Source organism: Solea solea, chromosome 1 (genome assembly GCF_958295425.1).
Source record: "Solea solea chromosome 1, fSolSol10.1, whole genome shotgun sequence".
Lineage (NCBI taxonomy): Eukaryota > Metazoa > Chordata > Actinopteri > Pleuronectiformes > Soleidae > Solea > Solea solea.
The window spans coordinates 26,665,957-26,682,016 of NC_081134.1; the positions used below are offsets into that span (position 1 = coordinate 26,665,957).

The 16,060-nt window shown below is 40.9% G+C and overlaps 1 protein-coding gene across 1 annotated transcript; it reads right to left on the minus strand.

The window, feature by feature from the left end:
- Positions 1–13,562: 13,562 nt before the first annotated feature.
- Positions 13,563–15,746, minus strand: LOC131468008 (ras association domain-containing protein 8-like). The gene has a single exon (XM_058641831.1). The coding sequence runs from the start codon at positions 15,451–15,453 to the stop codon at positions 14,419–14,421; it is 1,035 nt and encodes a 344-aa protein (XP_058497814.1). The 5' UTR covers positions 15,454–15,746; the 3' UTR covers positions 13,563–14,418.
- Positions 15,747–16,060: the final 314 nt, after the last annotated feature.

Sequence of the window (16,060 nt, forward strand, 5' to 3'; positions counted from 1 at the left end):
CATGGTCCTGATGATGATGTATCACTCTTAAAACTGGAGGTCTGATCTGATCATGGAATATCAATACAATGTTGCAGCTATAGTTTTCTCTCCGCCTAAACCCTGTGACAGTGTGTCTACTGATTGAAATTCGTTTTTTGGTTAGTTTTTTTTAGACAATCTACAATAAAAGACAAAAATCTAGGTAAACATAACAGCAGGTCATCAGGCAGCAGGTGGAGTACAGCGCAGATAAGACACTTTACGTATATTTTGTATATTATGTTTTTGTAATAGTGTTTTGTTGCATGATTTCTGTTTCATATTGCTTTCTGTAGAACGTATGAGTGTAATATTTCTGTACGAGGGTGAGTTCCCACACGGCGAGAGATCGTCATTCACAAAAAGAGAGTTTTGATTTGCTGAGTTCACAGCGTGGACCCTAACTCATCTTACCCTGTCGCCACGGAAACGTGAAACGACAAGTGAGCATCTCGCCACAGGCTTTTAGGAGATTGAGATGGTAAATCTGCTTTGTATCAGCCAATCAGGTCTGCCTCATAATCAACGGCGCCCATATGATATGTGACCAGGAGTCGCCTTTGTCACAAGGCCTGTAATATACAGCTGAGCACAGGAAGCAATAAAAGCACTTTAGCCACCAGTGGAAATGGTCTCAGCAGGGCGGCTCTTCCTTCCTGTTCTTCTCTGTCAATGACGTTTTCCATGCATTTCCTTTCATTTAAAGCAGCATTTACCTCACATTAAGATTTGGAATCAAGTCATAACCTGCATCCAGGTATGTGTTCTGTTTATCTGTATTTAAAGGGAGGATTTATTGGTGTCAATAATACACCACTAATCTGTTCATAGGATGAGTAACAGAGGCTTAAGCTGAGCTGAGGCACGACATTCGACATTCACATTTTGGATGTGTGCATGAAGACACTGGCACGGAAACACAGACATTGCATAAAAGTTTTTGTGCAAGAGTCCACAACACATCCTCATGTTGGGTCGCGGGGGGGTGCTGTGCCAATCTCAGCTGACATAGGTCGATAGCCGGGGTCACGCCCTGGACAGATGGCGTGGAGAGTGTCCAATTTGCCTAATCCCCAGCTTGCATGTTTTTGGACTGTGAGAGGAAGCCGGAGAAAACCCATGCACACACGGGGAGAACATGCTAACTCAGTGCAGAAAGACCCTTGTTAAGACCTGGGTCACAACCCCTGCTGCAAAGGCAAGAGTGCTAACCACTACACCAACCATGTGGCCCTGCATGTATACATGCAAATAAAATGATAACATGTTTATAATCAGGAAGTAGAAATGCTCCATGAACAAATCAAAAGGAATCAAAGGGAGAACAGAAACATATGATGATTTGAATTTAAAAATATTAATATTTATCAAATTATAGTAATCCATTTAAATAGAAATTATGTTAAGCATTGGTTGTTCAGGAGATGATCTGTTGAACTTTTGTAAATGATTATAAATGTCTCTGTCGCAGCGTGGAAGAGACATTTTTTTTCAACGCCAGCTTTAGAGTAGGTGGACGTTTTATTTGATGGACACAGTCACTAATGCTGATCTACTGTTTGGAAATGAACCAAATGTGGACACAAGCGATGATAAATAAATCAGCAGTGTTCCTCTCTAAATATACCACAAAGAAAAACAAAACAAGAAAACTATCTAAGTCTGTTTGTCTTCATCAGAGTCTGCAGATGCAGTTTGAAGCTTGTTAGTGGTTCCCTGGTGGTTTTAGGTGACCAAGAATCAACTGTCACTCTCTGGTTATGCATATTGTAGATAAGATGGTTTTAACTCCCTGAGGATTAATTAAGCCAGCTATAATAAAAAACAATCCTCTTATTGTTTGTACTTTTTACTTTTATTTTCCATTTATATATTTATTTTCAAATTGAAATAGTACATGTTCCTGTTGACATTGGTCCTCTTTTACCTGGAAAGCACTTGAACGTTCTGTAACTGACTGATTCAGAGAAACTGAGAGTGCTTAGCTCCTTTGTGTAAATCTGTCGATACACTGGACACATGTCAAAGGTTATTGACAAGGAACTGCTGGACAATAATAAAAAAAAAGGCAGCATTTATTTCATCAACAGCCACCAACTCTAACGTGAAAAGTAGACACTGTGTTAAAGCTCAGTTTCCTGATTTTGTTGAAATCCTCCTCATGACCTGACAGCTCTCAGAAATCAGTTTGTTTGTAACTGGAAATGTGAGCTTTTTTTTCCTTTTACTGAGTTGGAGGCAACTGGACTTTCTTGAGTAAAGTTTGAAGTCTGAGTTAAGTTAACTTATTTGCCTACAGCTAACCGCAGAAGACAAACATGACCTGGATGACTGAGAACACACAGGCACCAAAATCCATGAAGGCAATTCATTGACACACTGCTGCCTCCATCAGTAAGTACACATGAAAAATTATTTTTAATTATGTATTTGAGAGACATTTTTAACTTAAACCACACAAGACAGCAGTGGACCAGCAGCTCCTGTGTCCCTGCAAGCTAAAAACGCTGGTTTTCTCTAGGGACACTGTTGAGGAAGAGTGAGCAGCTTACAAACTTTCAAAACAAAGTTTTCAGTCTTAGAGTGAGATAAAGCTGCAAACACAGACTTATATGGATGTAAATTATATTCGGTGAAATCAGCCTTCTCACAGCCATGTTTTCCAGTCAGCATGTCCAAAGCTTCTTCTCAGCACAGTATACTAAACAATCCCTTTATGTATAAAAATGTTTCCAAAAACCTCACGATTCCATGTAAAGCATGTATCACAGCATTTCCAACCCATCAGAGTGCACTTCATGATGATATTAGAGCATCATAACGACTCCTCACAAGGATGCAGACGAGTGGTTGAGTAGTCTCAGGAACTAATGGGTGTCCATGGTGATGGTTTTACCACAAAGACGAACATTGCAGAGCAGATACTCCACATCCACCTCTCAATGATTCTCAGTATTCTCTCAGCCCATGACACGTCATGGGCTGAGAGAATACTGGGAATCATCTCGACCATTATGTGGATGTATAGTTAGTGCGCCACCTGATCCTTCTGAGTAGAACACAGGAAGTTATTAGTGTTTTTGTTTGCTTTTTTTCTCACTTTTCACTTCCTGATACCTGATGCATGAGGCCATAAATATCCACCTCCCCCTTTAGCTTTCCTGCTCACCCTAGATCCTAAAGACAAAGCAACTACATTTTTTAGCTCATTAGTCAATTTGTAAAATAGCCTCACTCGCATTATTTCTGGGGCAATTTCATGGCCTGTTGACCCAATTTTGGGTCAATTTCAACCACAGTTGTTGTACACTGTCTCTAAACTGCTGCTGACCATTAACAGCAAAGACTATCTGGATGATTATGAAAAAATGTTTTATAATTCATCAAAACACACACACACACACACACCCACACACATACACACCAGATGGCCAGATGGTTATAGGGAGAAAAGAAAAAACAAGTACAGGAAAAAGGTGCATAAATATGAACAAAGGCTAGCTGTCAGCCTCTTAATGAGGTTAGTGAGTAATGGGCTGCAACACAGTTGTTTGTCACTCTTTGACATTGTAGCATGTGGACAACTTCATCTAATCCAACTGTATCTATTAGCTCCCGCTGCTCCCTACCATGGTGATCCATGGGAAATATAATGGCTTCCGAGTTGTCTATTGATTTATTGAATGGTCTAATGCTATGTAGCCTCCTGGAAAATGTGGCACTGTTGCACACCAGCAATGTCAATGAGGTCACTGCAGCATCTACAGTTATAAAAAAAAAAACGGGTCAGCCCTATGTTCACACATTTCTAAGGATTTTTATTTTTCACAGAAAACTTTTGAAAAATGAGTTTACAATGCAGAAATGTGCCAGGTCTGAGGCAATGCCAGAGTTCCCAGCCACTGTGAATGAAGTGGAGGTCCCAGGCTCATGGGCCCAAACATGGGCCGAAGACCTTTTTTTGCTACGTGCTGACAAATGAGAATCTGACCCTGCTGCAACGACGCAGAAAAACTTACATGGATGCCAGCTTTAGGAGTTGCCCTCGACCATACAGACAGTGTTTTACCATATTGGGAAACCATCATGGCTTTGTACTGCCTCTTGTTCATGTGCTTATGGAACAGAGAACCATTGGACCCTACAGGCCAGTACTCCAAGCTGTCAAAGTGGCCATCCGATGATTAACCCATCACAATTGGCGCCCTCAAGTTGTCTTCTGCGACTTTGAAAATGCCCTGAAGACAGCACTGGAAACGGAGTTCCCTCAAGCCACAGTTGGAGGTTGTTATTTTCATTTCAACCCTTCCCTGTGGAGGAAGGTCCAAGAGCTTGGACCTTCCGCTTGCTCTGGTTCAGATCAACATAGTACTGTGGGAACATAGTGCTGTGGGAACATAGGACTGTGGGAACATAGTGCTGTGGGAACATAGGACTGTGGGAACATAGGACTGTGGGAACATAGTGCTGTGGGAACATAGTGCTGTGGGAACATAGGACTGTGGGAACATAGGACTGTGGGAATATAGGACTGTGGGAACATAGGGCTGTGGGAACATATGGCTGTGGTAACATAGGACTGTGGGAACATAGGACTGTGGGAATATGGGACTGTGGGAACATAGGGCTGTGGGAACATAGGACTGTGGGAACATAGGGCTGTGGGAACATAGTGCTGTGGGAACATAGGACTGTGGGAACATATGGCTGTGGGAACATAGGACTGTGGGAACATAGGACTGTGGGAACATAGGGCTGTGGGAACATAGGACTGTGGGAACATAGGACTGTGGGAACATAGGGCTGTGGGAACATATGGCTGTGGTAACATAGGACTGTGGGAACATAGGACTGTGGGAATATAGGACTGTGGGAACATAGGGCTGTGGGAACATAGGACTGTGGGAACATAGGGCTGTGGGAACATAGTGCTGTGGGAACATAGGGCTGTGGGAACATAGTGCTGTGGGAACATAGTGCTGTGGGAACATAGTGCTGTGGGAACATAGTGCTGTGGGAACATAGGACTGTGGGAATATAGGACTGTGGGAATATAGGACTGTGGGAACATAGGGCTGTGGGAACATAGGGCTGTGGGAACATATGGCTGTGGTAACATAGGACTGTGGGAACATAGGACTGTGGGAATATAGGACTGTGGGAACATAGGGCTGTGGGAACATAGGACTGTGGGAACATATGGCTGTGGGAACATAGGACTGTGGGAACATAGGACTGTGGGAATATAGGACTGTGGGAACATAGGACTGTGGGAACATAGGACTGTGGGAATATAGGACTGTGGGAACATAGGGCTGTGGGAACATAGGGCTGTGGGAACATAGTGCTGTGGGAACATAGGACTGTGGGAACATAGAGCTGTGGGAACATAGGACTGTGGGAATATAGGACTGTGGGAACATAGAGCTGTGGGAACATAGGACTGTGGGAACATAGGACTGTGGGAATATAGGACTGTGGGCACATAGGCACGCTCCTGAAAAAAGACGTGCAGCTTTGGTAGCTAGTAAAAGAGCATGCTAGTTTTAGTTAGCAACTGTTGGTCAGACCATAACAACTAGTATGAATTAGGGGTGTGTGTCTCACCCTGAGACTACCTCTATATCTCAATACATGGACAAATTTGAATCGATTCAGGAACGATTTGTATTATGGAACAACTCCATTTAAAACAATTTGATTCAATTTGATAGATATTTCATAAAAGATAAGAATCCTATTTTATCTTTTCCATTTAATGACAGATGAAATAGAAGGGAGGGCGTGATTTCAGAACTGATTTTTATTTTATTTTTCCTATGCTGCTTTCTGTCTTAGCGTGCCGTGTTCACATGTCTGCACCTGATGGAAATGTGATTCAATGTCTAATTTTTCGGCTCGCTTCAGGCAAATCTCAAAGCGCATGCATCCTCTGGGTCTGTGAGGCCCAAATTCTTCCTCCTCTGCAGATGGGAGTTAATAGTTATCATGGAGCGCCACAAAACCGCTGAATGGCCACTGTTTCTCGCCTGCAGGCAGCATCCAGTGCCACAGATGTTGCTCTCATCCTCCTCCTACTGCCCGTGGACAAGAAACAGAGCGGGGGCGTCCTCATCCTCATTTATTACTGGCTTTCTTCTCCTTGCTTGCAGATGTAGACGAGAACACTGAGGTTGTAGCCGTAAATATTACGCTTACAGTGAAAGGTGTAGAGTTCACACCGGTGATGAAGCGCTCCAGGGTTCACTTCCAGAGTTTGGTAGTTTGGTCCACATCAGTGTGAAAGCACCTTTACTCTGTATCCTTCTTCAGTTCCTGGCGTATCCCATTTGTCTAATGACCATGACCTGAACGGGATGTCTGGCTCTCAGAGTGTACTGAAATTGCGTCACCAGGTGCAAAGCTGTTGTTGCCATGGCAGGGGAGAAGTGGGCCACAGTTATAGCGCAACTGCCCGCGAACTGGAACTGGCCTTGTTGTTGCACAGTGACACAGTTTGATACTTAAACAGTCTCCAACACCCTGAAGTGAGACAGAGCTCTGGTCTCCACTCACCCTTAACTCTTGTCAGCTGCCTGCGAGCTCTCCAGTGCTTTCCCTTCCCTGTGTTTTGAATACTTTTATTTCACAGGCTCTCGTCTATCGAGCGCTGCAGTCTTTGATCAAATGTGGACTTTTGCTTGTACCCTCCTGAGAGTTGTGTCCTGCATTTCAGGTCCACCTTTTGTATTGTGACAGGTTCGTACCGTGTGTACAGTCGATGACAATCCATCAAAGTTACACTCAACGGTGGGTCTGACAATTTGAAATTTGAAAACAAATACATAAATAGAAAATAAAAGTAGAAAGTAAATATGGGCGTTCAAACAACAGAACCAGAGAGTGAGAACCCCCTCATCCTTAAGTCCATTTAACCCCTCATAACATTTATAATCCTCTATAATGTTTGCTGTAAATGAAACTGATGCTCTCGATCAGTTTTTTGTAATAAAGAAAATAAAAGTGCTTCACTTGTTTTATTTATCTGATTATAACATAATGTGTTTTTTTTATCCACAAACCCACCCAACAATAATTATAATACTTATCATCTGAGGGAGATGGAGGGAACTGGAGTCATTCCCGGCAGACATGGGGTCACACTCACTCCTACGTTTGAATTAGTCTCCATAGTTACTCATTACTGTTGTTTTATATTTAACACAAACTTCTAATTGTTCAGCAGTTATTTTTGTAATTAGTCTCACAGCCACTGAGCCTCCTCCTCCTCCTTCCTTTACTCCCATCATAATTGCAACAATAAAGTAATAAGCTGCTGACAATGACAGCGTGTGAGCTTGTATTACTTAATGCAGGTGTCTTAGCTAGAGGACCTACAGCAGTTGACCAAAAGGTATAAGTTAGAATCTTAACTATCACCAGGCAACACATCACCTTTATTGATTTAAACTTTTATGTAGTTTTTTTCCTCCTGCAGTTTTAAAAGTAATGTTGTCTACACATGTGTCCACATTAAAAATGTCAAAAGCACACCAAGTCAACAGGTGGAGATATAACCTGACCTGTAAAGCCTTGTTGGCCAATCAGAAGAGAGCTAGACAGACCAGCCGCTGCTGTTCCTGTAGATAAATGGCAACGGTGCACTCCAGGGAAGAAGAACTGTTTGTTTGTGCAGCCATTCGTCAACATCACACTGATAAATGAAGTTCACAAATCATCTGATGCCATTACACAACTGGCCTCATGTAAACAAGTGTGGTGATGTTGCACTCTAATGTCAAAAAGAGGGACCCACAGTGTGATGTTAAGAAGCCAGAAAACTCACTTTTCCCTCTCTACACATCGCTGGAATAGAGATTGTGAAAATCTTCAGGCTGGCACGAGTTTTCCAATATTTGCATTTTCAGAGACCTTACCCTGAGTCAGTGTGTGTTTCAGAGGCCAAGACACACACAACAGAGGGACACCAACATGGGAAATATGTTGTCGTCCGAGCAAAAGACCATGTTCTGAGACCAGGTCGAGACCAAATGTACTCCACGTGGTGCTATTTTTATTGATATTAGACAGAACTAATGCTTTAACATCACTGTGAGGTCATCTGATGTGTCTTTGTGATTTTGTTTGAAATTTGACTGTTTTTGGAGTCGTGCTTTCTGTGGAGTACCAGTCTTAACAATATCCAATACCAATATTGTGAAGATAATGCCCTACATCCCTAATTACAACCCTTAACCCTTTGTGTATTTTATTTGCTCAGACCACAGGTTACTCTGTTTACCTAAACAACATTCCACATTCAGAAAGAGGAAATTTTCACCTCAATTTTCATATTTTCTTATTTAAGTCAATATCACTGCACACAGTTGATATGCACATATGTAGATATGCAAATAATTATTGTTTCAGACAATTTTAAGAAACTGCATCAAGGGTTATTTGGGGGGAAAAAGAAAAGACCAATCATTTGAATGTAATTGTTTCAGTCCGTTATGTTGTAGACACTGATGTACTGTAGGTACAACTGGAATTGCAAACATCAGGTGTCAGTAGTAGAAGTAAGCTGCCACTCACTGTACAGACTTAACTGCTTGTGAATTGAAAAAATGTCCTCATTATAATGATCCACGTTGACACATGTATGTCTCTGCCTCCATTATGATCAACATAAAGATAACAGCTCTACTTACATGTTGATTGTCTGGGCCTCAGAGCACATTCAAGGCGGTAACTCTTGGATAAAAGCGAGAAAAGAAGCACTTTTGCCATTTCATCAATCAATCGATGAGTCTTCAATGAAACAGCGCTCCCTGATCGATTGATTAATGTGGAATAATGGGGAAGGCTTGCTGCCGCATGTAAAATGACAAATGGCAGGCCCGGGAGAGGCACTGCAGCGATCATGGACTAATCATAATGGACTAATCCATTAACAAGGATTCAGCAGCAGGGGTTCATTAACTGAGGTAGACGTGTACGGGCTCAACTTTTATCTCCGTGCTCAAGCGTCTTCACAGAGGTTCATGAACTCCTCTGCTGTGCTGCCGGACAGTGTTTCTTCATGCGCGCAGCGATGTGTGCTGACGCACACGTGTATGCTACGCGCTCAAACGGCGAGCTTTGAAAGAATCACCAGATGGCTGTGTTCTTAGTGGGAGACTGCCAAGGTTAATGATAATGAAGAATTAACAGGATTGATGTGTAATTAGACTGATGGATGGAGTCACAGGGAGCCAGTGTTTGTGTGTGTACTTGTACGCACGCGCACACACACGCACACACACGTACAGGCAGAAACTGGCACATTACAGAACACGATTCTCTCAGGTCTATTATATTCAGCTCATCCTCAGACATGCGACATGAGTTTAATGTGATGGAGGACGCCGTTTAAATGCCACACCATCATCATGTGAAATAAGTTCTCACATGAGTGTGCACACGCACGTGCACACACGTTCCAATGACATGCCGGCAGTGTCCAAAATCAATCTTCTGTCGCCATAAAATGAACGGATATTGGTGGGATTTTTAAACCCTCATGAACCCATGAAAAAAAAAGGCAATTCAAGGGGATAAACACATGTGACTGTGGTTGAACTACAGTCTCATAGGCTCCTGGATCGCAGTATTTACCCACTGTCCAGATGCATATTAAACTACAGTAATAGCATTTTTGTTCACACAAGGCAATAAAGACATAATCCTACTGAAGGGCTGTGCTTGATAAAACATCCTTTTGCTTTTGTGAGGTTTCTGTTGGTGTCTGTGTTGAGCTGGTCATCGATACTGTTGATATGAACCAAACTCCATTGATGGAAGGTCAATTTAAAAAGGTCTTATTTACTTAGGTCACGTAATATAATAATGAATGAAGTGTCTGCATGATCAATCACTGAATCGTCTGATATGAGTGTGATGAAGTAGGCCTTTGGTTGTCTGTGCAGCTGAGTGAGATATCACTGTCAATGCTAGTTTACAGGCAGCAGCCATGGAAAAGTGCTCACATCACACCTCTGCTTGAATCACTGTCTACCTGTCTCTTTTAAAATAGATTTTAAAGTTCTTTTACTTGTATATAAGATTTTAAATTATTTAGCCCCCTCTTACCTCAGCAACTGTCTCTCTTTATGTCCTGACAAGAACCCTGAGATCCTCAGTGTGACACAGCAGATCCAGTGAGGCTGCTTTCTCTTTTTATGGCCCCAAACTATGGAACAGCCAATCAAGAAACTTGATTTATATTTTTATTTTAACTAACAACTATATGTCATAATACTGGTTTTATGTGACCTCATTTTATTGTAACTATTGGCTGTGTAAAGCACTCTGACTTGCATCTTTGCATAAAATGTGCCATACATGTATGTTATTATTATTATTTTTGTCTATTAAATTTCAGATCAGTTTCCCAAACCTTGAACAAATGTCTTGTTTTGTACACAAACCACCAGTCTCAATAATGTCTTTGATTTATGGAGCAAATAAACCAGAACTTTTGCATATTTAAGAACACACAATCTGATGAATCGATTATCAAAATAGTTGACAATTCATTGCGGTATTATTAGCACATGTCTAATGTAACATACAACCACTTTCAATGTATTTTCAAATGTGATCTGACTTGTACATTGAGCACTGAGGTGTAAAAAGTAAGGTTGGCTACATTCATTCATGGCTAACAGTGAGAGGTAGTTTTTGTTGTGTATTTTATTGTGTATTTGAATTTTGTCCGTCTCTCCTTGTGCGAGCTTCTCTACCTACTTTTTGTTCACATAGCATAACATTTTTTTGCTCTTTCAGAGAAAAGTTTTAAGTCTGTACTCGTCTGAATCCAGGCTTGTTCGATGTCTTGTGTTATGGCGACGTTCGGCTGCTCGGGTCCGAGTTCTATAAGCCGAAGCTTTTCTTCTATGAAACGTCTTATTTCGCAGCGAGACAAAGGTGTTTGTGCTTCTTATTTCATGATGAAACCGGCAATTAAGCTCTGGTAAAGTTAGCACAACTTACATAGAAGCGAGCGCCGGCGTCAGGCCATGTCCCCTCGGCAGTGGGAGGTCTCAGTGATGCATCAATGCGTGTGACCAAATCACGTTGGGGCGATCCCTCCATTGAAATGAATTGTAGGGTCCAAAATTTTAAAAAAAGACATGTAACATGTAAGTCTATGAGAGCACTATCGCCCTGAATGTATGCGATGTATGAACTGTGAAAAATGAAGAAGAACTTAACCTGTTAACCCAGGTCTTTCCGTCCTACTGATGCTGACTGAAGCCAAAAAAAACATGTGTCCATTGCAGAGTTCACTGACCAAGGGGTGGAATGGAAAAACCTGTTATACACCTGGGTTTAAACATAAACAGAACACAGTTCACGTTTATCATTGATTTTGAAAAAGAATCCAAATGATTTACTCCCACAACTCTACACTGGTGGGACATAATATTGTTGAAGACATTTAGTTTTGTCTTTTCTCGTCTCACTCACACAGCCACCTCCAACCAAGATACTTTCCTTCTCTGTCTTCATCTTGCTCTAAACCCCTCTGTGCTTTCACCCCTAAATGAAGCAATCTGTACATGGATAAGAACTTTCCCTGGATTCTGTAATTGGCTCGCCTCTGACTGAACCTGCAATGTCCTATTGGGAAGAATGAGCGCTCATGCTGCACACCGCCATGCATTCATGCTGCAGGCTTCATTCTCCATCAGCTGAAATGAAAGAATGCATTATTTTTAGAACGATAATCTGTCAGTGTTGGTTTCACTTTCACTTTTATTACATATGAATTCCCTGGTATTTTACAAACTCAGTGCTTACTGTTCCCTCAACACATCATGTTCTATTAAAAGTGACTCTGCTTTATTTGATTTTAGTTTAACAGAAATGACTATTTAAAAAAAAAAAAAAAGGCTTACGAGTAATATAATCCAGTTGACACTGAGTAGTGTCAGACATTGTTTGTGTGATTTTACTGAGTGAAAGTATTGTTTTAATGTTAATCAAAGATTCACTGACTCAATGATATGAGTGAAAGGAGGTCTTTGGTTGCCTCTGTGAGATGGCACACTCAATGATCGCTTACAGGTAAACGGATAACAATAATAATATGTATATTATGCATAGTATTTTGCTTATTTTAACTGCAGCACTTGTGAAGTTGCCGCCTGGTCAGAAAATAAATGAATTAGAATGTGACACCATTACTTAAAATGGTTTCATATAATCAGTTATATATTATATCTGTCTGAGTCCAGGTCGCTTTGATGTCATGGCAATGTAGAACAGGCAGGAGCAAAAGGTACATCTGCCTCATAAAATTGGAAATTATATATATATATATATATATATATATATAGGTATATACATATACATACATATATATATAACCCAGCACAGCAGTGTCACTGGGTGACACAAGATTGAAACGTCATTATACTGAGAAACAGAGAGAGTCTTGTGGAGCTGATTGTGTGAACTCATTTGACAATAGTTGGAGTTAAAAAGTTATAGACTTTAGTATAAGTTCTTTGTCAGACCTAGCAAGTTTACATCCTTATTATAGAAACAAAAACATAACTTCAAAAATAAGCAAGCGATAAAGTTATTTGCAACCTGTTTGTATGTGTGTTTTCCCCCCTGGGAGAGGAATAAAGTCATTCATTCATTCATACCTTGTTCTGTAGTTGTTATTATAAGAGGCAGAATAATGTGTAGGCGTGATTGGCTTTGTCTAGTTGACACTTGTGTATATTTATAAAGTGTCTTTATAAATAATGTTTTCATTATGATATACCCTGTTGATCAATAGTCTGTGTTGTCTGCTGTACGAGCATGAATAACTTTGTCAAAGCTCCAAGCCATAGAACTAAAATTAACATTAGCATGTTAATTATGAGGCTGCTCTGCAAAAAATCTTCTGTGTATTAATTAAAACAGGCTAAAATGTTTAGCTTTTACTTATTATATACATACACTGTATATATGTATACATATATGTGTATATATATACATATACATACATATATGTGTATATATATATATACATATATATATAGATATATATATATATATATACCTCCAAACATATGTGTGTGAGTGTGTTACAAACCTGGCACGTTAGGGAGGAGGAAGCAACATACCGTAAATAACCAGATTTAGTTCAAAAATGAATGGGGACATAATTATCTGTAATTATAATATAATAAAGTATGTATATATGTAGGAATGCTTTGCAGGGCATGTCTGACGGTCCTCACCCACAGGGCTCAATGATACACTGCACTTAATAGGAAAACACCCCACTGGACTATGTGACCATTGCCTCACACCAGGAACTGTTAAACATGTACTAATTAAATGTAATAAATTCAAAGATGAAAGCAAAGACCTAATAACTCAGACTACATAATATCGCTTTGCAAAGTATTCTATAGGACAGACACATACAGAAACATCCGATACTTTAGAATCACGGCTTTAATGAAGAGAATATGATTATATGTAAATATATGCATATCTTTTGCCAGCTGACAATTAACACCTACACAAGAAGAAGATTCCCACTGCCATGAGTTCCTCTGAGGCAGGCTGTACACTAAGAGGTGCAAAAAAACATTTTGAAGTTCATAATCACAGCTTGAATCTAACACAGATGGAAGTTGTCCCTCATTCGTATCCACATTCTTTTCTTCAACACGGTCCTGCACCACATTTCAAATCCTTCAACACAGGTCAAGGTTCCTCAATGCAGTTCAAGGAACCTTCCTGTAATCCTCAGCACGTCAGTCTAAACCAGGGGTGTCAAACTCATTTTTGTTCAGGGGCCACATACAGCACAATTTGATCTCAAGGGGGCCGGACCAGTAAAAATAGTAAAATAATAGCATAATAACCTATGAACAACAAGAACTCCTTTGTTTTTTCTCCTTTGTTTTACATTTAATGAAGGATAATTTTACAAAACATGAAATTTCTTGAGAAATATAAGTGCAATTTCAACAATATCATGCCTAAATTTACTATTTACACAGCACAATGGATCTATAAAGGTACAAACATTTAGTCACGGGGATATCTGGAGCATTTGACATTACGTTTAGATTAGTGTTAAATTTTAACAAATTCATCCTGTGGGCCGGATTGGACCCTCTGGCGGGCCGGTTCTGGCTAAACCCTCCTATCACAAAACAAAGTCCTATTTCATTTCATAACTCTCCTTCATACTCATTTCTCTGTCCTCGTCCTTGGGGCAGCCCAAATGTAATAGTTAGTAGTAAGTTATAAATATATAAAAAAAATATAGATACATTTATATATATAAAAAAATAAAATAGTAAGTTCAGAGTGGTAAATCACCTGTTCAGCCTGTAAAAGTGTGTTTTTGGCATCAGATCAGCTCGTCGACCACTGCCTTAGCTCTGTGAGACCTGTGGGCTGCCGCTCCTTCATCGGGTCGGGAGAAACTAGAGCACGAGGAGAGTTGAAGGCGTCTCTGGGCAGGAAATTCTTGTCAACATTCAAATCCCTGTCTTGATCAGATGACGGTTGATTTGCGTCTTCAGCTGAAACCTCAGTGGCAGCATTTGCACCAACATTTGAAACCTCTAAATCCTCGTTTACACCATTTTGAGTGGCAAAGAAATCAAGTCCCTGTATTTTGTGCTTGTACTCCTCAAGCATGGCCTGGAACTCGACAGCCTTCACTCTCATCTCAGTGCACTGACATTGCAAGTCTTTCTCATGTTGCTCTTCTTCTTTTAATTCATTTTCCCAAAACATGATCTGCTCAATCTCGTGTTCAGACATCGTCTGCTGGGCTTCCTGCTCAGCCCCTCTGCTCCTCTGCTTTTCCTCAAGCTCAAAAATATGTTTTTCTACATGATCTATATGGGCTTCTAAATCCTGCAAACAACTGAGCTGACTCCAAATGATTTCCTTTAGATGATTTTTGTCATCGTCAGTGGTAACACAACGCGACCTGCTCAGGTCGTCAGACTTTGCCTCTTGTCTTTTCTTGCGGTGTTTGATTTCTTTGCCTCTCGTTTGCCGGTTGACCTTTCCTTTCCCCAGATTCTCCAGCCATTCCAAGGCCTCTTTCATGAGAGACATTTTCTTTGGTCTCTTTGTGTCCTCTTTTGACTGCTCAGCTTTGTGCCTCAAACAAGGCAAGGCAGGCAAGCTTTGGCAATGCAAACTCAGTGAACCACTAGCAGGGTGCTGCACCTCCCTGGCCTGTTTACTATACTTCTTAAGAGTCTCCAGAAGCTGCTTGTTGCGTGTCATGCACTGCTCAACGTCACTGAATGTCTCCTGTAACATGTAATCACCAGGCATACTCAGGACTTGAGCCAACGCTTCAACCACTTCTTCACATGTTGTTTCCTGTCCACAGACCGCATGTGGGACATCTTCCACAGGTGCCTCCATCGTTCCAAGTCTTTACATTCCATTTAATTATTACAGATGTTAGGAGCCATCTGGGCTGCCAAGGTGAATGTTCTATCAAAAGTCCTTTGATGACTTTGAACAAAAGAACGTAGAAAACATTTCCCACACTGCCATAAACAGTGTTGTAGGTGATAGGGGGATTGAGAGGCCTAGAATGGCTGGGGAGACGGGGAGGATGCAGGAGAACGTCAAATTGGGATAAAGATACTGAGGAGAAGAGTAGAAAGTAGTTTGGAGGAGAATGTTGAGCTGCATTGGTGAACCGCAATGAAGGACTGTGGAAGGCCATATCACACCTCTCAGGGTACAGCCTGCCAAATTATTATTATTAGAAGAGGGATTGTGTGAAGAACAAGAAAGAAAAGAGGAAAAAGGCACTGTCACAATATCTGTAATAAAAGCAACGTCTGTCTTTCCGTCTGATTTGTCGAAGCCTAAGATGCGGGCACTGCGTTTGTGTCCGCCTGTGTCATGGGTTAGGATTGGGGAGTGTGAAATATTAGGGAATTACTGACATTACTGATTCCCATTGGCATAACTCAGGAAGAAGAACAAGAAGAAAAAGAGGCAAGAGAAAGAGGAGACA